This window comes from Aspergillus aculeatinus, assembly GCF_003184765.1.
Source record: "Aspergillus aculeatinus CBS 121060 unplaced genomic scaffold BO66scaffold_50, whole genome shotgun sequence".
In the NCBI taxonomy this organism is placed as follows: domain Eukaryota; kingdom Fungi; phylum Ascomycota; class Eurotiomycetes; order Eurotiales; family Aspergillaceae; genus Aspergillus; species Aspergillus aculeatinus.
In genome coordinates this window covers 265,790-289,398 of record NW_020291519.1, presented here as the reverse complement: position 1 = coordinate 289,398, position 23,609 = coordinate 265,790, and the positions used below count along the sequence as shown (strand labels likewise).

Genomic DNA, 23,609 nt, shown 5'->3' with positions numbered 1-23,609 from the left:
TTACTCAACAAGGACACCACCGACTCCGCAGTACATGGTGACGCACAGCTGCCGGTCCCACTCGTCGGAGTCGGAGAGGTCAGCGCGCCCACGCCGTGCTGCCGGCCATATTGGCCGCGCCGTCTAGGCGGCCGAAGTGCGTAACGGTCTGATGGATCCAGGCGTCGATGGCGGGGCGGTCGGTGATCTCGAGATGGGTGGTGAGGATGCTCTCTTCCTGGATCCGGGCGGTTAGGATGGCGACGGCGAGGCCGATGCCTGCCAGGCCGGGTGTGGCGTGGATCTTGTCGGGGAAGGTCATGCGGTTGTTGACTCGGAGTATGATGTCGGAGGTGAAAGTAGGGACTGACTGTACAGTGTATAGACCGGATAGATGAATGGATAAAGACGAGGACATGTGTAGTATGAATGCCCCGCTTTCCGTCTATTTAGCCATTTTGCCGTGGCTGCACGGCAGTAGGTCAATCATAGGGGTTGTTCTGGTTACTGGGGTGTGTACGGAGTACTCGGGCGTGTAGTTGGACCATGCAAGTCTTGTATACTACTGACTATATACTCGGCTTCAACAAAACCACCAACTTATCTGCCCAAAGCCCTCCCCGACCAAGGTACCACAACCAACCCCAATACCTCAAACCTCAACACTCAATCCCCCGACCCCCCTTCACAAAAAACCTCACCTCCTCCACTCCCCGGGCTCTCCCCTCCTCCTCGAAAACACACCAATCCACGACCCCCTCCGCATCCCACCCAAAACTCACCCTCCCCCCCCCCCTCACCCTCACCCCCTTCACCTCCCCATTCCCCCAAGCCTCAGGAATCGCCGGCCCCAGCACCACCTCCTGCACCACCTTCCCCCCCTGCCCCCCATTGTTCTCCAGTTCCCAACGCGCATAACTAAGATCTTGATCCCTCACCAAAAACTCCAGCACGGCGCCCACGACCCCGAAATTCGCATCCGCCTGGAACGGCACACTGCCCCCGTAGAGACTCAGCCCATTCGGCGCGAAATTCTCCTGGATGGCGAGGGTCAGCTCCGCGTACGCGTTGGCGGTAGCGTTGAGGTTGGCCCAGCACGCGCTGCGCCAGACTTTCGCCCACCCCGTGTTCTGGTCTTCGGTGCCGTTGCCGCGGGAGATCAGGGTGGTGGTGATGGCGGCGGTGACGGTGGTGTTGCGGCCATAGGGGCTGGAGATGGAGGAGCCGGGGTACCAGCCGTAGAGGTTGGAGAGGTGACGGTGCGTGTCGTCGGGGGTGTCGAGGTCGAGTTTCCACTCTTGGATTTGGTTCCATGAGCCTATTATCAGGCCGGGGGAGAGGTGGGGGAGGGTTTTGGAGAGAGTTGTGGGGAGGGTGTTCTTGGTGGACTTTTTGGAGGGGGTGGTGAGGAGGTGGGTGAAGAGTTCGATGAGGAGTTGGTGGTAGTGCGTGCAGCCGAATGTCTATATTCATCGGGTTGGTTAGGGGGGGGGGTGTTGGTTTGGGGGGATTTGGGGTATGGGGGCTTACGGTTGGACCATGTTCAGGCGAGTTACACGGGTTGACGACCAAGGTGCCGTCGTGGAAGTATTCGTCTTCCACCAGCTGCGACAGCCAGAACTCGGCCACCCCGGCCAAGATCGGATACCCCGTCTCCTCGTACCAGGCCGAATCCTGCGTGTAGTCGAAGTGATCCCACACGTGGTGGGCGAGCCAGGCGTTCGAGACGGGGTAGTTGGCCCATTGCGCGTCGTTTTTCATGCTGCACAGGATTAGCTTCTTGGGTATGCTGTGAAGATGCAAACAGAAAAGACTCACGCTGTATGCCCAAAAGTGTTCATCTCGTCGTGCGTCACCCACCCGGAGCTGGCTCCGTATAACAGCTCCGCCGTCTCTGCCCCTCGCGGCATCCACGTCTCCGTGATGTATCGCCACAGCGGCTCCGTCAACTCCCCCAGACCCGTCTGCTCGACGGCCCAGTGCGCCATCTGCAGGTTGATGTTGGCGTGGTAGTCGCCGCTCCACGCGGGGGAGTAGGACTCCGTCCACAGCCCTTGCAGGTTGGGCGGCAGACTCCCCGGTCGCGAGGAGGAGATGAAGAGGTATCGACCGTAGTCGAACAGCAGGTTCTCGACGAATGGGTCCCCGGGCAGCGTATACGAGTTGATCAGCTCCGTGGTCGGCTTGCTGGAAGAGTTGTTCGGGTCAGGCAGGGAGAGCTCGAAGGCACCCGAGAGCGCTTGGAAGTCTTTCAGGTGCGCCGTTTTCAATTGCGCGTACGGCTTTTTGGCGGCGCTTGTCGCTGTCTGCAGCACTTGCTGGTAGGGGTCTTTCCCCCGGAATGAGAATCCAGCCGCAGCGTTGCCCTTGGACGCATCGTAGTTGGTCCCGGCGGCGAAGATGAGGAATACCTCACGTTGACCTTTGGGAACGTTGACGGTGGCGTTGTTCCGTGAGCAGTAGTTGCTCGAGGTTTTCGCTCCGGGGACAACTACCGTCGCTCGGGCATTGTAGATCATGCCGATGGTAGGCGCGGTGACGCCGTACAGACTTATGCTATTCCCCTGGCAGGTTACATTCGGGGTTGGAGACGAGAGCTGATTCTCCAGCCCGAAAGTGATTGCCGGCAAGGATCGGTTGGATGCTAGTCGATAGACGCAGACTTGATCCGGATACGAACAGAATGCTTCTCTGCATACCGCCAGTCAGCCCTCTCTCAAACTTTTAGGAAGGAGAGTACGCGCGTACCTAGTGATGTCGACATTACCAGTCTTGAACTGATCCAGGTAAACGCCAGACTCCAAGTCGAGGCTACGCCGGTAGTTGGACACAGCCCCCAACTCTCCCAGATCGATGGTTAAATTGCCCAAAACCTGGTAGGAGCCGTAGTCCGGGAAATCTCCATACAGAGCAGTCACATTGCCGGTTCCGTTCTGGAAGATCCATTCCCTGATCCCGGGCAAAGCGTCGGCTTTGGAGACGTTCGGATTACCACCGGTATAGGCCTTGAATAGAACGTTGGTTCGTGCTAAGTTGCGCTTTTTTAATCAGGTCTGAGAGCACGCACCGGGTTTTCGAAAGGGCCCCCGCGCCACAGAGAATCCACGTTCAGATTGACAATCTCCTTGCCTGGAAGGCCAATGGGCATTGCTATCGAGCAGATTAATCTTCAGGTCAGGTCAGGTGCGATGAACAACAGACATACCTCCTAACCGTCCATTGCCCAGAGGAAAGGCTGTAGTGATGATACTACTGTAGTTGCCCGGAGAATCAGACCACAATGACTTGGCTGCCACCAGAGGCAGCACCAACAAACCGGAAGCGACCGTCGAACGCATTGTTTGCTGCAGCAGAACTCAAAAAACCCGCGAACCTCGAGTGCGGATGAGGGGAAGGGTCAATTAATATCCCACGTTCAATTCAGCCGTGATGCGTCGACATCATCATCATCCTGTGGCATCCGCGGGGGATCGGACCATTCGATTCTGCGGGAAAACTAGATTAGATGCCGGCTGCAGGAGACGACCAAGAGGGGTCAGACAGTGTCATTGGAGGAGTTATCGGTGAGAAATGAATTGACCTGCAGATCGGCGCAATTGTGGCGCAGTGCTAAGCTGCTAATTTTGTGCTAAACTTGTTAACTTGCTTGCTTTTTGCCGGATTTTGGCGCGACTCCGCATTTGCTTTTTTTGCTGGCAATAAAAATCCAGGGTGGTCAGATCGGTCTATTGGTAACGGCTGATACTGCTATCGACTACTGTCTGTAAACCCATGACATGTTCCAACTACAGCCTGCTTCCTGCTGCAGTCGTATTGGCCTTTTTCCACATTTCGATCCGGCGCTCGTGGCCTGCGTTGAACAGGTCGACCCAGGATTGCTCAAACGGGGGCAGTCTACGCCCCGGCTCGCCCTCGTTCGGCTCGCCTGCCAGCTGTCGGAGTTGCTCAAAGTATTCCTCGAACTCGGGATTTATCATCAAGAAGCCCGGCCCATCGCCCTTCTTTGCAATCCGATCCTGCTCCCATTTTTGTCGCTCTTCGTGCGGCGGTAGTTGAGCCTTGCCTGCCAGCACCCGCGCTGCTGCCACAGCTTGCCATTCGAAGATCTTGAAAGTCAATCCGGCGCCAACCTATTGCCGTCAGCAGAATTCGCCCAGACTCCCGGAGAGATACATACGCCTCCAATAAACATTAAAGTCGGATCCTGCCGATGGAAGACGTGGAGGTACACATCAGGGATGCGGTTGTTTCTCATCGGGATATTGGGCAAGAATGGTAATGTCCAGGTAAAACCCGTGCCAAAGATGATATAATCGACGCCTGAGACCGAGGTCCCGTCCTCGAAGTGAACAGTGCGGTGTCCGTCCTCGCAGGAGACATGCGCGATCGGTGGCCGCCGCTCAATCTGAGGATGCTTGAATGCTTCGTCTCCAAAGTAGGGATTGTACTTGCCGCGGACAACGGCATAGATGGGTGACTGAGCAGAGCCGATCAGGCTAACAGCAGTGTCTGCCGCAGACACTGAGGCTCCAACCGTGACGACCTTCTGTAGACCATATTCAGCGATACTCCCATTCATCGAATGACAAGCACACTCACCTTGCCTCGAAACTGTTCCGGACCACGATATTATTTTGTGTGTAAGACATTCTCGGGGTACTTCTCTACGAACTTCTTGAGACCTGGGATGGCCGGTACGTATGGTACTGCGAAATGCCCCGAGGCAACAACAAGGGCATCAAAGGTTTCGCTCCACCAATAGTCATCTCCTCCAGGCTTGCCCGCTCGTCGGAGGGTCAAAACCCATTGGTCAGACTGAGGATCTTTCACGGCGGATTCTACAGTGGTGTTGTACTCAACGAGATCTTGGTAGCCATTACGATTGAGAAGATCTTCGACATATTGCCGAATCACCGTATGATGGCGGAACGGTGTGTCGGGCCCGTGAAGTCCAATTGACCATTCAGAGCGAACAACTGGGATCGGTTCCAGGGAATACCCCATGGTGGCAGCATCCACATTGGTATGCAGATTGGGGTAGACATGCGAGTCAGTGAAGCGATGTTGCGATGATGCCGGCGTATATTGGGGAAGACTTTCAGGAATCGGAAGCGGGGCATCAGCTATTCTTGCTGAGAGTTTCTCAACATCCAGAGGGACCGCTTTCTCCTCTGGTCGTGCCACCCTGTTCGTAGTGTCAATTTCTCCAAAAGCCATTGAGAAGAATTACGCAGGCGTACCAGCATCCGCCCGCCTTTTCCTGTCGCTCGAAAACACGAATTCGGTCAAAAGCTTTCTCCTGCGCCAGGGCATCGACAGCAATAGCCCCAGCCGGCCCCGTGCCGATGATTGCAACGCTTTTCACTTGAGGCATTGTGATGTCTTGGTGTAAACCGCAGGCCGTCAATATCTACAGCGTGTACTGGGACGGGTTGGAAAGAACCCAGACAATAACACCTTTTCAAAGAAATCAGTACAGTTCAGTAAATGTTCAATGCCCGGGTGGAATGTCGCAAGACAAAGGATGTGGCTAATCATGGCGCCGGATTGCATCAGCGTGGACCACTGATAAGCCCAAGTGACATGGCTGACACATGGCTTATCAGACCCCAGGTCTTCTTGTTGGTTTCAGACTGACCTTATTCTCCGCTTGTTGTCTGCTTCGTGACTGGTGTCTCTGGTGACTGAAACCTACCCACGGTGGCGCCTGTCGGGCAAAAAACCATTCAGTCCCATTTTTCCCAGTTCCATTCTGATTGGTCGGTTCCTGGAGAGAATCACGTGTAGGATTTTGTATGCAATGCAAAGCAATGTGATTGGATGGTAGCCGAATCCGCTCTCGGCTTAATCCCGAGCTGAGATCAACCACCAGTAGGATAGCCAGTCTGTTCTGCCGGCTCGACAACTGCTCTCGACTTCATCGAGGCAGGAAGAACTGCACATACGCAGTGAAGATCTATGAACATCATGAGAATTGACGTAAGTGTGACCCAAGGCTGTGAAGGCTTCGATACGGAGGCGAGACCCCGAAGACGTCGGACCAACGCTCCGGTTGTTTCAGATATGTGCTCCGGGTTGATGGATGTCACTGAGTCAATCGCGATCTTCGGGATGCGGTGATTGATGAAACTGTCGTCAAAGACGGCGTGACCGACTCAGGAAGAGCAAGTAGACCTGCATCGCCCCTCATCACACAGCCCTTGCAGACTGATCATTGAGGGAATTGCCATTCCAGGTAGTATTGACGAACACATCATCCTCAAGGCAATTGCCTCATGCATGGACATGAGATGGTCAGATGCATGTGCCTTTAGCCGAAGGTATGGTTTACTGTCTGTGTCTCGCGCAGGGTCAGCACACTCTGCTGGAACTGCCTGGAGCTGTTTGGCAAGACTATGGCGCCATATCACGGCTGCAATGGATCTCGTTCACGAATCGAAACGGGATATTCTAACGAGTGTCGAATACGGTGAGGTTCGACCCATTGTGTAGTGATAATCCTTGAACCAGTCGTTGAGGCGTGTTCCAGCCGCAAGGCGGAGGCCGATCGCTTCCTATAACGACGCGAAACTCATCGAAAGTTTAAGACTCGACGCTCTCCACCAACGCTCAAAATTGGACTCGCTGCATTGCCGACCGTCCATGGAGACAGGGTAGACAGGCCCAAGAAAAGCTAGATCATGGCGCTTGGCCAGGAAGCTTGTTGACAGATGACATGCTTGTTCTTCGGTGGAATAGGCAGGAAATGCTGTATTTTCTCCAATTACTTGGTTACCGTCGAACGGTGTAGGTTGGGCCCGTTGCAAACCTAATCTTTGCAGGCCACTAGCGAAACCCAAAAGATTCCCTGATTCATCTAGAAGATTTCCTTAGTCGGCTATAGATAACCATGATGAGGAAAGCTCTAGGAGTCTGATACTGTATGATGTATATTGAACATGATCGGCCTCTGGCCGATCATGTTCATGGCCGAGTCCCACTGGCTTTAGCGAGGGGTAGGAGGTAGATACCAACAGGGAGATTTGCGGGTTGTGGAGGATAGTTCCATAGTCACTGGCATTAGAGGACAACTCCACAAGAGTGGTATCAAGGAAGGATGATTGCCACCTTGAGAGGGTGGAGTAAGTAGAGATGCGGAAGGACAGCAAAAGGCGGAGGGTGAGGAAAATGACTGCCTCAAGGTCCAGGCAACCATCGGCTCTGATTTCCACCTCCACCTCCACCCACTCCGCTGTTCTTCCGCTCTGCTTCCGCTCCGGGTCGAAATCCACTGCACTTGTCTCTTTTTTGAGTCTTGACCACTCAATCTCTCACAAACCCACTGGAACAAGAACTCAAGATCGTCGTTCCTGGGATTCCCATGGCTCTGCCCTAGGTGCTAAAATCGGGCCCGTTCGATCGATCTTCTCAGGCCTGAAGTGACTTTATCCACTACCTACCTATAATTCTACCCACCACTGACCCATCAACTTCGTTCGCCTGAAACGCCACGGTGGATGACATGCAACGGTCCGTGATACTTTGCCAGAACCCTTGTCATTTTAAGAGTCTATGACAGTGTCGTGAAACATGGAGCTCTGAAACTCAAGACTCCCTCACCGACACTGATGACATTTTCTGGACTTCCCTACCTCATCCTTTTGTGCAGCCCAAACTCAAGATGCAAATGGGGCGATGACCTAGGTGGCACCATTGGAAAGGAGGAGGACGCGTCGTGCAAGGCGCTGCATTCTCCGGTGCAAGGCAAAAGATCCATGGACGACTGAAGCAGCGATCAAGAGGATGCTGCGAGCTCTGCAATTGATTGGTCGGCGGCTATCTATCTCCGATTCGGAGCTCCACCGACAACCATCGCAGCTCACCTTAATCCAAGGGCTGAATGGAGAGAGTTTGGGGTTGAACCATCTAGGCCGAGAAAATCCCCAAGTTCCTGTAAGTCTATACGCCTCTGACCGAAGGCCCTGAGTACCCACAGGTTCTGTCGCCAACCCGACTTATTCTTCATTGGCCAGCAGTGCGATAACGTCTGCGATGGGCGTGCCCTACTTGAGCCCTTGCGTGCTTAGAACAAAACCTCGTTTTTGGGCCTTGCGACCCGTCACGTCATTCTAGCTTCGAACCACCGAAAGGAATCCGGGACTCACCACTGTTTCGAAATAGTGAGATCCGTCTTGCCATCAGGGTCCCTGGCAGACTGTCACGACTTGCGGCTTCGGCATATCGAAGTCATTGTTTAGCTGTGGGGCGAGACCCATCCGCTCAGACTTCTCTTGATACAATCAGAACTATATCGGCATGTGCATGAAGAAGTCATCGCTGCCAATTGCCGGCTGTAGACCTGGACCGTAGATTCCAGTTGGGGAATAATTGTTTGTTGATCCTTCACTTTCAGCACAGCATGATGTTCCACCAAGATCTATAAAGGATCCTTGAAATCCCCTCCGGATATGTCTTTTGCTATCAGGCTTCAGTGCTCTCTCGATCGAATCCGGTACTCATTCGCTTCTTCCATTGCCCATCACTTTCGCCTCTACTTTACTTCTTCGCTTTAACCAGCAATCTCTCAACATGAAGCTTCAGAACGTCGCTCCTCTGTGCCTTGTAGGCTACGCCCTGGCCTTGCCCGCGAACGTCGATAAGAAGAGACAGGATCTCTCCGACCTTCCTCCTATTCCAACTGGGCTTGTGCCATCTGGGCTTATTCCCTCGGGGCTTCCAATCCCTTCACAGGGTCCAGGATCCGAGCTGCCCACGCTCACTGTTCCCTCGGGCTCGCCCGTCGAGAAGCGCCAGGACTTGACCGACCTTCTCCCCTCGAGCATTCCTCTTCCCTCTGGTTTGACGGAGATTCTGTCCCAGCTGGGCATCACCCTTCCTTCGGATATTCCTCTCAAGAAGCGCCAGGACCTGTCGCAGATTTTCCCCTCCGGGGTTCCGATCCCATCCGCAGTGTCCAGTATCCTGTCCGACCTGGGTATTACCCTCCCTTCCGATATTCCTCTCAAGAAGCGTCAGGAACTCGAGTCTCTTCTTCCTTCTGGCACCCTCCCCTCTGGTCTGCCCATCCCTAGCGGGGTGAACGATATCTTGTCCAACCTCGGAATCACTCTACCCTCGGACTTGCCCATCAAGAAGCGTCAGGACCTGTCTAGCATCCTCCCATCGGGTCTTGCGATCCCATCCGGAGTGACCGACATCTTGTCTGACCTGGGTATCACTCTTCCTTCGAACTTGCCTCTGAAGAAGCGCCAGGACTTGGACTCGCTGATTCCCTCTGGCATCCTGCCCTCCGGCCTCCCGAACCCCACTGCAGTCACCGGTATCCTGTCCGACCTGGGTATCTCTAAGCGTGACGACAAGGAGCCCGAGGCCGTGCCCACCGGCGGATCCGCCTCTACGAATACCACCCAGCCCATCAGCAGCAGCAGCCTTCCCAAGCCCACCGGTATTCCTGTGCAGCCTTCCAGCGGCGGTGTCGTCGAGCCCCTTGTTGACACCTCCAAGTCAGTTCAGAACTCGACTGAGTCCGCCAGCGGTGGCAGCTCTGCTCAGCCTTCTAGCGCAGCCCCTCAGGCTACTGGCACTTCTCTTGCTCCCTTCCCCGGCTCCCCTGAGATCCCCGCTGCCTCCCCCAGCTCCTCCGCTTCGGTCCGCAGCGCTTTCCCCTTCCGGGCTTGAATGAATGCACCTACGGAGTAGGGTTCACGGTCCCGCAACGGTATCACAACCTACGATGGCTGCAGTCCAAGGGTGATATCCAATATACCGTTTGCATGACTCCACGTTGTATGAATCGAATGGTGGATTCCGGCTGGCCGGCGTTTCTTGTTTGTCTACGGCCATGGATTATCTGGTGGAATGGGGTCTGCTTGTATTAGAATATGCTTAGATAGTTTTGGTTTCAATGGAGTCTTTGTTGCGTTGTCTAACTAGTCTCTTGCTCCGCAGACCGCTGCTGCAACGATGCTGTACACGAGTGCGCTACACATGCTTTCCATTCAGACATCGTTCTCCCAACATCATCGTCAATACCTTCAAGTGTCTCATCTAGGTGATGCTCTTTTGGATCGCCTCTCCATATCAGGGTTTGCCTTTTGTTTGTGATTCCCCTGTCGTATGTCGCAAGGATATTTTCACAAGGTTGTTTATTCGTCAAGATCATTCCCACTCCAGTCGCAACTGTTCTGTCAACATCGACATGCCATCGTCCCTCCTCCGATCATCGCCATCGTGACGTTTCACCTCCCCAAAAAAAAAAGTCCCTTCATCTTCAGACTCGAGCAGCCTGCTCCACCCGACCCTGCAACGTAGTGGCCGCCGTCATCAGCCGCTCAGCCTGATTCAACACAACATACCACGCATCCTGATCAAACCGCGGCTCCGCACTCAACGCCTCAACAATCCGTCCAATACTCGCCGCCATCCGCTCCATCTGCTTCACGGCGAACGAGCAGTACATGTCGATCGAAAGCTCTTCATTCGAGTGCGTATCATCACATCCCCCACTGAAGAACGCCCGATGCAGGGACTGGTAGAACAGGCGGTATCGCTCGATCGTCTCGCTGCTGAGCCCATGCAGCTGCGCCATGCTCGGCAGCTCGCGGAGACAGGTCTCGCACCGGCTCATGCCCTCGAGCAGGTGGATGACGTATTCGATGTCGTCGGCCCGGAACTGTGTCCCTTCGCTGGCGGGGTACGGCCCCCGGAGATGGTTGCGCAGCCGGTCGCTCTTGATCTGCAGGCACATGCAGGACACGGGCTGGCCGCTGCAGAATGCATCCAGGATGAGTTTTGCGTAGTTCGGCTGGCAGTACAGCTCTTTTGGGCTGGCTGCGCAGGTCCAGGCGGAGCTTGCCTGGGCGGCTGTCTCGTTGTGGTTCTTTTCGGAGGGAGATGGAAGAGGAGAGGCCGTTTCGGCTTGTGGGTGATGCGGTTCCATCGCTGAGGCGAGGAAGGCCACGCTGCGGGATTGCAGCTTGGAGACCAAAGCTTTGAGAGCCTTGCGGTTCATCTTGTAGGTTTTTGGAGAGAGGGTTGAGGAGCGGGGGAGGAGTGAGGAGCGGGGGAGGAGTGAGGAGCGGGGGAGGAGTGAGGAGCTTGGAGTGAGGAGCTTGGATTTTTTTGCTTGAGGAGCTTGATGTTTTTGAGGAGCTTGATGTTTTTGAGGAGCTTGATAATTTGGAGGAGCTTGAAGATTCACTCGACTCGGTGGTTTTAGTGGTTTTTTGGTTGCGCTCAACTCGCTTCAAGTGGTTTTTTGGTTGTGCTCAACTCGCTTCAAGTGGTTTTTTGGTTGTGCTCAACTCGGTGGTGTTTGTGGTTTTTTGGTTGTGCTCAACTCGGTGATCTTTGGTGTGAAGATCTGCTCGACTCTGAGGTTTTTTGGAGGTTGGAGTGAGGTTGGAGTGAGGTTTAGAGAGAATCAAGGGTGTGGTAGGAGAGAAGAAAATTCGACGGGGGCAAGAGAAAGGTAATTACACAGCGTTCCCCTGAAGTGAGTTGATTGTGAGGTGAACTTGACTCTATACTGACTCTATACTATTGTCATACCGGAAGTGTGTTCCGTGTAGAAGCATCTGCGGTTAAGGGATCGCGCCCTGCGTTACAACAGTTGCACTTACGCAGTAACAGTAGCATTATTACTGAGCAAAAGAAAGCCTAGTATCCATGGATCTGTGTATAAACTTTTCCTATGTTGTCTGTATAGGATAATAGGACACTAGGTGGCCATGGAGATGTAGCTAATGCTGCGAAATCCGTTTCCAGTTTACCCTCCCTGGCCACCATTTTTACAACTCTCTGGAATTCATAAGCAGCGTCATCTAGGCAGTGCCCTTTAAAAGGTTGTAATATAGAGGCAGTCTGCACCCTAAGCAATGTTCCTCCGAGTGTTTGTATCTTTTATGGGCAGGATGATGTATATAAAGCCAAATTACAGCCAGATCTACTTCTACTTCTAGCAGTGGAGCGCTGAGAAACGTAAAAATCGTGGCTACGGAGGGTTAGTTCAGTCTCGATCCAAAGCCCACGGCGTGGATCTTGTTGTATTTCAAATTCTTGTTGCCAAAGCTAACAGGTGAGCAGCACACTGCGGGGATGAATCCAAAGATAATATCAAAACTAGAACTAGAATTCTAAATATAGGTCTTGAGGCGTGGGTGGCTGTTTGCTTACTGCGGCCGTTCCAAGGATCATCATGTCTGGGGTGGTACTGGACAATACATAATAAAAGTTCAAGACATGTTGTGAGAGAGGAACAAGTGCATTGTTTGGTTGACAATCTTGGTTGGAAGTGCACGGAGTAGAAAGACCGAGATGATCTCATAGTCTCATGCTAAAACCCACAGTGGGTGGAATGGCGGGGCTACAGGGCTGAGCCTGAAGTCTTAAGAGACTTACTCCGTAACTTACACAGTACAGCTGGGACACGCGTCAACCATTGATGCAGTCAAGCCAATTGCTGCTGAATTGCTGATCCCGCGGTCTTTATTTTCTCCTCCGCCCGATTTCCCCTCTCCCGTCGCTCGTCACTCTCACTCTCACTTGGTCTTACCACTTGATCTCCTCATCCATCATCCTTTCTCTCTCTCCCTCTCCCTCTCCCTTTCTCTCCCTCACTATCTCCTGCATTTTAGACATCCTTTCTCTTCGTCTAATAGCTTTCCATTCTCCCTTTGCACAGCTTGACCAAGTTCAATAGAAAGCTCCTTTTCCGCTCTCGCACCGCCTCAGCGCCCGCCCTCAGCAGACGTCACACACCCCACGGAACCTTGGCGATTAGGCAGACGCTTTCCTCTGTTTTTTCCAACCCTTCTAGAAGTTTTCGAAGCTATTCTTACATATAATTGTGACCCTGATCTTTCGAGATACAAAGTCGGCCCATTACCGTTTCCTGGTGACAGGAATTAATCCGGACTGTCGCTCACGATGGCCGCAACGAACTCCTCCGCCCCTCTTCTTCCTAACGGAACCCAGTCGGTCGGCCTCGCGACCAACTCACCCTCCACCACGACCACTAATACCACCACAAGCCGGATCTTGACCGGGAAGCAAGAACATTGTCAGTACCTGTCGCAGCACCCTGTGGACATGATTGCTGACGGTCGCAGATCTCAAGCGCGAACTCATCGCCCGACAAGTCCAGAGCGAAATTGCCGAGTTGAACTCCCCTACAGCCCTGCAACGCTTCGGCGCCCCCTTCAAGTCGGAATTCGGTGAAGTCGCTCCAGTCGATTCTGAACTCCCCATCCTCCGATATATCTTCGTGCACCATGTGCGCAACTTCCCATTCCTGGATAAGGCTCGCGAGAAGGAATTCTGGCAAGATAAGCTTCAAGTGGTGCGTATATTCCTCACCATTGAGCCCCGATCCTATAATATGAAGCGCTAATCGCAAGGTTGTAGTTTCTCGAGTCGTTCGCAAAGAAACATGTGTCTTCGTCGGAGGATCGCTTGGAAGAGACGAAGCGCAGAAAGCTGGCGCGCAAATGCGAAAAGCTGGTCGAGCTAATGATGGTTTCTGGAATCCCTACTGCATCGGGCTATGAAGAACGCATTCAGTTTTCGGAGATGGAAGTCGTGGATCGCGGGGCCAACGAAAAGGGTTTGTTGGTCAACATGCCTGAAGGAAACTCAATTCACGGATGGGACATCAATGTGGCTGCGGTCCGGGTTACATCGGTCAGACGGACTGTGCGATATCATCAACATGCAGTATGTTCAGAGAAATCTTCGAGCAATTGAAGAACATCACTAACACATTTCTGATTAGGAATTTATTATTCGGGTGCGCCGAGATGGGAAGCAAGATACCTTCGTGGCTCGTCGATACGGCGATTTCTCTAGGCTACACAAACGGCTGCGCACTGAGTTTCCCGGGAAGCCACTGCCTCCGCTGCCACGCAAGAACAAGTCTTCATTGACATCCAGCATATTTGGCTCTGCAGACGACGAAGCCTCATCAATTTCGTCTGTTTCCACTCAAGACACGAGCGCAGTAGACGACGGCTACTCATCTCGCAACCTAGCGCCCGGCAACCACCATACTCGTTCACTGTCACGGTCTTCCATGCGGTCGCTCCGATCGCCTAGGGCCTCGGGAGACGCGCCCCGGGAATCGGTGCTCTATAGAGAAGAACAGCGAGTCTCCCTTCGAGCGTTTCTCCGTACTCTGTTACAGAACAAGCGGGTGGCGGACACCAAAGCTCTCGAGGACTTCTTGACTGCCAACCCGATTACTCTGAATGAAGAGGAGAAAATGGATATGCAGAAGCGCAAAGAGGTAGATGCTGTGCGGATTGAGGAGCAGAAGCGGTTTTATGAAATCGCGAGAGCGCGGGCGGCTGAGTTGGACGCGTACATGGAGAATTTCCGCCGGGATATCGTCGAGAGTAGTAAGTCGGGTTTGTATCCTGCTCAAGTGCTACTATACTGATCCAGTTTTAGATGGATTGACGAAACTCTTCGCTGAAATCAAGGAGAAGCCGACAGTGGAGGATCTGAGCCCACAATACCAGAAATTCGCCGAATGGCTACGCATTGAAGTTGCCGCTACGCTCTATCATCTTTTTCTGGCCGAGGACAATTCTCCGGAACTGTTCGCGCAGGCCAAGAGGATCCACTCTCTTGTCCCTTACAGTCTTCTGAAAAATGTGATTCGCATTGCCAACCCGGCAGCTGTGATGTCGGGAGTACTGGACCTCTTCCTGGCTCAACCTTTTGGCTCCCGGTCCCTACTCCAACGCATATTTTCTATGACTTTGAACGACGGGATCAGAGCTTTCCAGAAGTCAATCGATGCGCTGGCCGCGACGATTGAAGATCCTGTCCTTTGCCAAAAGTTGAAGGCATTCACCGACGCCGACGAAGACTTGAAGAATGAGATTCGCGCCGAGGCCACCGCAGAGGATGTTGACATCATTGTGGCGATTCTCAAGACGGAGCTTATCTCTCCTGAGTTGACCCCAGAACAGTTTGGTAAAGTGTTCAATGCCTACGTTGCCTGGAATCAGGCTGTCGAGAGTGTTGACGCGGAAATGCGAGAAGGCGCTCATTGGTTTGCCAATCTGAAGCAGCTGCTCAAACTCTACACCCGCCAGCGGGACAAGACTATGATGCTCAGCATCGTGGAGGAGCCGGTTACTCTGCAGCTCTTCCGCGACCTCTTCACAATTTTCTACGAGCCGCTCGTGAGGGTCTACAAGTCGGCCAATGTCTACAACAGTATCACGGACTTTGCACGCTTTGCGGATGACGCCATCGCCGTGATCGAAAAGTGTCATCGACAGGATGTGTCTGCCGACCCCAACCAGACTGTTCAAGCCTTCATTGATCTTTGTGAGCGCCACCAAAGCAGCTTCTACAAGTTTGTGCATGAGGTGCACTTACATGACAACGGTCTGTTTGGATCCCTCATGGCATGGATTGAAGACATTCTTGAATTCCTGCGCAAAGGACCACGTGGTGGCAAGCTAGACATGAATGCCCTACTCACAGGAGCAAGGGATGTGGGCCAGATCGACAAAGACAAGGCATTGGATGAGATTAACGCTCTTATCAAATGGCATGCCGATCGGAAACGGTGGCATCTCAACAAGACCAGACAGAAGATGGCAGCTGAGGGAACTGGCAATGAGATCATCCCTGGTAGCACGACCTTCAGGAGCAGTGACTTCGGTTTGGATGAGGTATGAGGACCCCTGCGTCAGTTGATGAGGCAAGCAGTGCATTTTCTAACCAATGGTTCTTTTAGGCCGATCTTGAGGACCTTGCCATTTCAGACGAAGAGTCTGACGCGTCCGATGAGTTGGATGACGAAGATGATCTCGATCCCATCACGGCTGAGCGGAGACGTCGGGTAAAGAAGCAGGATCAGCTCCGGCGTACGGCGGGAGAGCCCGTCAAGCCGGAGATCCAGGAGATACTCAAACTATCTGAGTCGTTTGGTGTTATGTTGCGACAGGTGCTTGCGGATTAGATGCACGTGCATTGTTAAGATACCCTAGAGTCTCTAGATCACCCATACACAGCGTTTATATAGTTCTGGTTGTTGGCATTCGGGCATGGGTTATATATCGGGTGGAGTAAGCAGGGAAGTTCTTACATGGGTCAAGACTAGCTTGATACTGTGTTTTCACATAGCCATAGTAATCTTAGTATAGATCCATAATTGCATGAAGAAGTTTATCGAAAAGCACTGGATTCAGACTCCGAGGGCGGTTGGAATAAAGTGGGAAGCGGGCCGGCGGATCAGTAAATCAGTGAAACAATCCGTGGTGAATCAGTTTCCGAGACTTCAGTTTCCATGGCGACAATCTTTGATAGGGGCCACTAACTAACGTTAAGTTATACATCCATACATAGAAGTTATCATCCTCTCTTGCGTACTTAGATGTCTGCATCTCATATAACACCTGGTCCAATACACCTCATACACTTCTTGTCGACATCCCAGCCATGATTTCCCCGTCGCCGCGCAAGGCTATTCGCCTCAAAGGGCTTTTTGTGGAGGGGATGTGGCACTGCAATTGTCCTGATCGAAAGCCTGCGAACAAGTTCCAATGTAAGAATCACGGAACAAACCATGGTCGATACTGTATGCTATGCCCCTTTCCATTTCCTCGACTACCCAGTGTTGCGAGTGACTGAGCGACTGAGCGACTAATCGCGGGTGCTGCCCCTCCTTCTCTTCTGCCTCTCCGCAGTTTACACATGCGAAAACAAGAAATGCGACTTCTTCCTCTGGGCCAGCGACGCCGAGCTGCGCGAGAAAGCCACCGTCCTCTCCAATTCTCGATCGGAATCAGATCCTGCAACGACCCAGACTCCGACCAGAAGACCTCGAGTATTCAACGGTCTCCTCACCCCACAGACAGAGCCGCGCTTCCATCGCCACAGCCCCGCAACGGGCGGCGGGCAGCAGAAGCAGCAGCAGCAGCAGCTCAGCCACATGTTCTCCAGAAGCGCCAAGGCGCGCATGATGTCAGAAGACATCGATGAATTCGAGTGGGACGACGACGTCGGGGCCGAAGTAGGCAAACTGTTGGACGTGAAGCCAATCCGCCAGCCCAACTTCGGACCTCCTAAGGCCCACCAGGGTCCAGCTTCTCGCGCGCACCAGCCGCCGCCGTCCTTGACATCCCCGGCCAAGAGAAAGTGGTCGGACACGGAAGATGATCACGAGTCTAAATTCGGCCGTCATACCTCGACCGCCTCATTCGCGCAAGTCACACCCCGCTCGCATACCGATCGCGTCCCATCCTTCTCGTCGGCGACCGCGGCGCCGCCCTCGTCTATGGAGATTTCAATGTCGCCGACCCCGACTCGGTTTCGGGATGCTATGGCTGGGGGAGATGAGACGCCGCTGGACGCATCGCAGCTGGCTTCGCAGGCCGTCCGGATCTTGGAGAGTCATGGTGTAGCTCTTCCCAAGCAGGCACAGGATGAGCTTATGTCCCTGCTTGATAAATATGATCTGAAGATGATGGGGATTATCCGGGGACGAGACATCTCGCGCGTGGCGTTGAAGAAGAAAGATGAGCAGATTGAGCAGTTGAACGCGCGACTGGCGAAGCTGGAGGAACGGAGATAGGGCAACGCCTTGCCTTTGCAGGGATATATGATACCATGTTTCGATGTATTTTCTTTGACTTTTTTTTACCTATTCGTCCGTGCTCGTTCTTGCTCGGTGCTACGCTATAGCCCTGCGCGGACCATAATGTTTCCTAGTCTGCTGTGCGGACGTTGACTTGCCTACTGTATTTATGGATGGCCTGATAAGCGAATGTTTCTATTGATTATTGACACAACTGTATTCTATTGAGCTCACTACGATCGATTCATGGTGGCATCATGTGACTGTGAGGCCATACAGATCTTATCCCCATCACGTGCTGATAAGCGGGCCTCCACAGTCTCGACTCCATGATTTGAATCGAAAAAAAGTTACACCTAAGCCTCCGGCTACGTGATTACCCTACGATCAGCTTATCTTTCATGATCAATGTCCAGCAGACCTTCGAAGCGCATCAAATCGCAGCATCAATCCACCTCGACTCCGATGTCCAAGGAAACTGACTCCGAGACGAAGCCGGTTCGCAGCGACATCCCCGCCATGTTTCGGCCCCCCGTGAATCGCGCCATGCGCGTGCTGGACCGGTCGTTCTTCAAGCGAACGGTGCCGGTCTCTGCTGCCACGATCTTTAAGACCTCGGATATTGCGACGGTGCGACAAGCACTGCACAAGAAGCGCGACTTGTTGGCGCTGCCCAGAATGGCCACGCTGCGGGATATCAAGCAGGATGATGCCGTGCGCAAATGCCTGTTGCTGCGGGAGGAGATCAAGCATGACGGTCAGTTCATCTGCTCTTTGATGTAGAGCAACGAACTGATAGAAGGCTTAGATACGGCGACCTGGTCTCCTACCGTCTCCGAATTGGTTGAGAAGGGCATGGTGAGCGTTGGCCCTTACGATTTGACGATTGACTATGATTACTGGTCCTATGGTACATAACGATTCCACCCACCCCGATGTGCAATTTCTGTGGACTAATCTCCTCCCAGCCGACATCATGGCATCCATTCTCCCCGAAGAGCTGTGCGATGAAATCCCCCAGGGCTTCACCCAAGTCGGACACGTCTGTACGTACTGCCTCCCACCGCCAGCCAAACCGTTCGTGCCCTTAACTAAACCCTTCCACCCAAACCAGCCCACCTCAACCTCCGCGAACAATACCTTCCCTACAAACAGATCATTGCCGAGATCCTCTTGGACAAGAACCCCACCGTGAAGACGGTGATCCGCAAGACCGACGACGTGGGCTCCCACAGCCAATTCCGCACCTTCCCCTTCGAGCTGCTCGGGGGCGTGAATGACCTGAATGTCATCCAACACGAACAGAACTGCGAATTCCGGTTCGACTACTCGCGGGTGTACTGGAACAGCCGGCTGGAGACGGAGCACCGGCGGCTGGTGGACAAGTTCCGGCCCGGGGAGATGGTCTGCGACGTGATGGCGGGCGTGGGCCCCTTCGCCGTGCCGGCGGGCAAGAAGAAGATCTTCGTCTGGGCCAACGACCTCAACCCGCACGGGTACGAGGTCATGCAGGACGCGATCAAGCGCAACAAGGTCGACAAGTTCGTGACGCCGCACAACCAGGACGGGCGCGACTTCATCCGGTCGTCGGCCCGCCGGCTCCTCGAATCCCCGCTCACCGTGACCATCGAACCCAAGGTCCGCCGCAGCCAGAAGGACACCGCGCCGCCGCCGGAGGTGTTCCACCGCCCCACCGTCTTCCAGCACTACGTGATGAACCTGCCCGGCAACGCGATCGAGTTTTTGGACGCCTTCGTCGGGGTGTACGCGGGCGAGGAGGCGCGGTTCGCGCCGCACACGGAGCAGAAGCTGCCGACGGTGCACGTGTATTGCTTCTCGGGCCATTCGGAGGACGAGCACGACGACCATGTGGATATCTGCCAGCGCATCTCGGAGCGCATTGGGTTTGAGATCACGACGGAGGACCGCGTCGGGGGCAGTGGCCGGCAGGAGCTGGAGCTGGCCATCCACAACGTGCGGTTGGTGAGTCCCAACAAGCAGATGTTCTGTGCCAGTTTCCGCCTGCCGGAGGATGTGGCCTTCAAGAAGGTATAACCTGTCGCATGGAGACTGCGTCCGGCGGACTGTCTGAACAATTGAAAATAATCCTCGTGGTATATTGCATAGCCTACATGTATAAAGGGCGTTTATTTCGATTCGAGAGTGTAGAAAGAAGTTCCTGAAAACACCAGAACAATGTTAAAATGATACCCTACACCTTGTTCCTTTACTTCATGCCCAGATCATGAAAGAGTTAGCCTTGTAAACAATGTGCACAAACAATCCCAGCACAAGACACAGCATAGTATACCCAGTAACGTCACTGTGTTCTTGTTATCTCACCACCTGGTGGCCGATAATGATAATGATAACGGGATTAAAAAAAAAAACCACACCTCACCGCCCCCCCCGCTCTCTCCGCCCACAGCAAGCAAGCTAACTTACCGCCTTCACCTCACCTCAACCTTTGTCCGTCCGAAAAACAAACTCGGCGCCGACCTACCTCAACCCCAACATCCCCGGCCCGGCCATAATCAAGCGTACCTCACTTCACTTCACTGAATCCCCTACATCGCAAACCACCGACTCCATCGGCGCGCGCGTTACTCACAAGTCACGAATATCGCGGGCTACGAACGAACGACCCAAGACCACCGGCAAAAGCAAAAGCAAAAGCAAAAGCCCAACCAAAAAAAAAAATGAGCTTCCAACTCCCCGCCCCGACGCACCGCAAGCGCACCCTCCCGCAGGGCGAACTCGAGGCGGCGTCGACGCTGCGCCTGGGCGCGGACCAGAACACCCACACGCTGTCGTTGTCCGAGGCACGGTTGGTCATCAATAAGGTGTTGGAGAATAAGCGGCGCGGGGGGAAGAAGTATGAGGAGCCTGAGTGAGTTGCATCTTTTTCTTTCTTAGGGCTGGTCTTGGCTAGTTGGGATGGAGATGGGGGTTATTTCGAGGAGGTAGAGAGTTGCGACTGGGGGGTTTTGGCAGTGTCGAGTTTGGGAATGATTGCAGTGGAGGGAAAACCGAACTACGCGTACCCGCAACATGGCCATGGCTAATTGATGTGACAAGAAATCTGACCAAGACGCTCGACTACCTGGAGGTGTTTGCGCGGTTCAAGGACGAGGAGAACATCAAGGCGGTGGAGCGGTTGCTGAACTCGCATACGGAGTTGGAGATGTTTGAGCGGTCGCAGCTTGGTTCGTTTTCCCCTTTCTTTCCGTCCTCTTTGTTGGGACAAAGTTCGGGGCATGGGGCAGCTGGGCAGTAACTAATGCTTTGTCTGGTGCACAGGCAGTCTCTGCTGCGATAATGCGGAGGAAGCGAAGTCGCTCATCCCCAGTCTGCAGCATAAGATCTCGGATGGGGATCTGCAGGAGCTGTTGGATGAGTTGACCAAGTTGCGGAACTTCACGGAGTGAAGTGTGGTTTTGGGTGATCTGCTTCCCCTGGGTTTGGGGGGCTTTGGAAAGGTTGGGAGGGAGGGAAAGGGATATTCTAGCATGGAGTTCTGGTGTTGTTGTTGTTGTTGTTGTTGTTGTTTTTTTTTTGTTTTTTTTGTGTCTTGTTATGGTGGTGATGTGTTGGGCAGTGGGAGGGGGTAGGTATAGTAGGGCGATTTGTTTGAGGTTTGTAGACTAAGTACTCCTAGGTTGAGACTCGTATAGTGTACGGTAGATGTGATTGATGTACTCGAGTATGCCCACGGAAATCTCCTCACAAGGCGATCGCATCTTTCGGAAAGTCAATAAAATCGCCGGAGGTCACACCAAGCCAATAAGAGGCGTGATATAGTCGGTTCAAGCTCATGAGATAATCAGCGTATTATACTAGGTACTTGGTTATCAAGTCCAACCAGGCATCGGGACGAGGCAGTTGGCTGAAACTTGGGCAACCAGCCCCAAACTCCAAACTCCCGATGACCTCGGACGAGAAATTGAGTCATCCTCCTGGTCATTAAGTAATGAGAATTGGAACCGGGGCATGTGTCGCAACTCCGGGGGAACTAAAGTGTGAACTAGACCCTAAGTTCTAGGTTAGTATACGCATAGACTACTTCGTATTACTATGGGCAATTATTGTCTGATTCTTGTTCCCCAGAACAACAGAAACCAACGCGATAAGGTGGTCAGACACAATCAGACACAACGACCGTGCGAGATGTCCCCTGCTCTACTGGGGAAAAGAGATTAGATCCATCCTCAGCCACGGAGTCTGTGTGTCAAAGTATAAGTATAAGTATAAGTATAAGTAGGAAGGGAATTGGCTACTGGCTACGGGGACAACGTTAGAGTTGGTGGTAGTGGTCTATTCTAGGTTAGATACTGGGAGTGTGAGTGACTCTACGGAGACTCTGTACAGTTCTCGGACAGCTCTCCTCCGGCCAGCATTTCCATTATTAAGGACTGGCGGCAGAGCTGCCCAAGGAGGCGGTCGTCCACCAATCATCCACTGGAGAGATGCATTCCGGATCAATGATTACTTTTCATTTTACCTACTGTAGGAGTTTAAAGTTAAGGTACGGAGTACCTTTGGTCATTGCAGTTCCAAGCGCATGCATTTGTTGGTCAGTGGTCAGTGATCACTGGTCACTGGTCTGGTCGCCGGGTTTGGCGTCTGGCCGGCGAAGGCTGGAGGGCTTGTGGGGAAAGAAAAGCCGCCGCTGCAGGGCCGATCCCCGTTGCCGGTCTGCCGCTATCCCTCTTTGGGTTCTCGACTGTCTGTCTGATTGGTGTCTCGATAGCGTTATCGGGATGATGTGATTGGAGGCTCTGCTGAGTAATGCAGGTTTCCCGACAGGCGCACCAGTCACAATCCCCCCTCCTCTTTCCCCGGCTCATTCTCCGTCCCAATCCCATCATCTCATCAGCGCGTTGCTCTCGTGCGTAAGTGCTTAAGTGCTTAGTGTCGGAGGGAAGCAGATCTGATCATGTAGTTATTAGTACGAAGCAAAGCAACTGCCCCAGCCCTGATAGATATTTATTCTGATCACACTAAGTAAGAATCACATCTAAATCTTTGGCCACAAGCCATGAAACGGTCAACCACAACTTCCTCCATGGGGTGGGAGAGGGAGGGATTCCAGTACGTAATACCAAGTCCCCCTCGGTTGCCCCCCCCAGACCACCAGATCCAATCACGCCCGCCCGGCTTATCGCTTCCAGCAGTCGAAGGGCGCAGGAACTGGCGGCGAACAACTTACTGTTACGTGTGGGAAATGCTCTCGATGGAGAGAGTCGGATCCCTCCTCGCTGATCGATCGCTTCATCCGGAGATTCTCTTATTGATCCTGATGACTACCGCGATTTGCTGCGCAGAGTCATTCTGTCATGGCCAGTATATTATTATGACTCCCCATGGCTTGGGGGCGGGGGAGGGGGGAGGGCGGCAAATTCAAGAGAATCCCATCATCACCCTGGGACGTTTCTGTGATTGATTCTCCTCTCTGTTTTCTGCTTTGCAGGAGAAAAGAGCAAAAGAAAGAAACCGGATTCCTGGTGGATGCTATAGTTATATACTATACTACTATCCAAGTATCTGGGAATCCGAAACAGGAACAGTGTGATTGACTACATACACTACCTACCTACTATCTATTCTCAGCTCAGCTCAGTCTATCCTCCCTGATTATCTATGATTGATTATCGATTTCGATTTCGATTATCATCATCATTGTCGTCACCATCGTTTCAATAAGATTACCTATACTGTTGTTGTTCCTCTGCCTGTCCTCCCCGCCGGCGCTCCCTCGCGCCTTCCCAATTGAGTTGCTCGTTGCTCCGGTTCCGCTGGCTGCTCTTGCCTGAAGTGATCAATCAGTGTTGTAACTCACTCACTCTCAGTCTCTCCCTCTCCCTCCCACGCTCTTCTTCAACCTCTCTCTTACTTTCCTACCCACTCACCCTCTTCCTTCTTCTTCTTCTTTATCTTTTCTATTCTAACCCCCCCCCCCCGCTAGCTTCATCAGTTGCCCCCTCCTACAATCCGTTGCTTGGTTGTCCGGTTATTTTCCCTGATAAGCTTCTCCGCT

At 53.2% G+C, this 23,609-nt stretch overlaps 4 protein-coding genes across 4 annotated transcripts; 2 read left to right on the top strand and 2 right to left on the bottom strand.

Annotated features, from left to right (window-relative positions):
* Positions 1 to 79: 79 nt before the first annotated feature.
* Positions 80 to 5,353, bottom strand: BO66DRAFT_414363 (uncharacterized protein; the record flags this gene model as incomplete). The annotated part of the gene is made up of 12 exons (XM_025649463.1): positions 80 to 349; positions 720 to 860; positions 918 to 1,442; positions 1,510 to 1,741; positions 1,798 to 2,670; positions 2,728 to 3,007; positions 3,185 to 3,323; positions 3,783 to 4,109; positions 4,157 to 4,525; positions 4,579 to 4,590; positions 4,627 to 5,164; positions 5,220 to 5,353. The coding sequence occupies 12 exons, from the start codon at positions 5,351 to 5,353 to the stop codon at positions 80 to 82; spliced, it is 3,840 nt and encodes a 1,279-aa protein (XP_025500347.1).
* Positions 5,354 to 8,280: 2,927 nt separating this feature from the next.
* BO66DRAFT_394660 (extracellular proline-rich protein) lies at positions 8,281 to 9,889 on the top strand. The gene has a single exon (XM_025648044.1). It carries the CDS (start codon positions 8,548 to 8,550, stop codon positions 9,655 to 9,657), a length of 1,110 nt encoding a protein of 369 aa, XP_025500346.1. The 5' UTR covers positions 8,281 to 8,547; the 3' UTR covers positions 9,658 to 9,889.
* Positions 9,890 to 10,160: 271 nt separating this feature from the next.
* BO66DRAFT_459992 (uncharacterized protein) lies at positions 10,161 to 11,023 on the bottom strand. The gene has a single exon (XM_025652275.1). It carries the CDS (start codon positions 10,988 to 10,990, stop codon positions 10,250 to 10,252), a length of 741 nt encoding a protein of 246 aa, XP_025500345.1. The 5' UTR covers positions 10,991 to 11,023; the 3' UTR covers positions 10,161 to 10,249.
* A 1,405-nt stretch (positions 11,024 to 12,428) lies between these two features.
* On the top strand, positions 12,429 to 21,372 carry BO66DRAFT_422862 (uncharacterized protein). The gene is made up of 16 exons (XM_025650074.1): positions 12,429 to 13,039; positions 13,089 to 13,318; positions 13,384 to 13,692; positions 13,751 to 14,372; positions 14,425 to 15,665; positions 15,731 to 15,940; positions 16,522 to 16,618; positions 16,683 to 17,529; positions 18,079 to 18,329; positions 18,381 to 18,482; positions 18,541 to 18,618; positions 18,687 to 19,621; positions 19,700 to 19,737; positions 20,277 to 20,462; positions 20,651 to 20,778; positions 20,873 to 21,372. The coding sequence occupies exons 1-16, from the start codon at positions 12,907 to 12,909 to the stop codon at positions 20,998 to 21,000; spliced, it is 5,535 nt and encodes a 1,844-aa protein (XP_025500344.1). The 5' UTR covers positions 12,429 to 12,906; the 3' UTR covers positions 21,001 to 21,372.
* Positions 21,373 to 23,609: the final 2,237 nt, after the last annotated feature.

Excerpts from the sequence above, each read along its gene's own strand:
- BO66DRAFT_422862 (XM_025650074.1), top strand. The coding sequence starts at position 12,907 with ATGGCCGCAACGAACTCCTCCGCCCCTCTTCTTCCTAACGGAACCCAG. Across the intron at positions 16,619-16,682 it reads TCGACTACCCAGTGTTGCGA|TTTACACATGCGAAAACAAG; the intron begins GTGACTGAGCGA and ends GCCTCTCCGCAG. Across the intron at positions 20,779-20,872 it reads GTTTGAGCGGTCGCAGCTTG|GCAGTCTCTGCTGCGATAAT; the intron begins GTTCGTTTTCCC and ends TCTGGTGCACAG.
- BO66DRAFT_394660 (XM_025648044.1), top strand. The coding sequence starts at position 8,548 with ATGAAGCTTCAGAACGTCGCTCCTCTGTGCCTTGTAGGCTACGCCCTG.
- BO66DRAFT_459992 (XM_025652275.1), bottom strand. The coding sequence starts at position 10,990 with ATGAACCGCAAGGCTCTCAAAGCTTTGGTCTCCAAGCTGCAATCCCGC.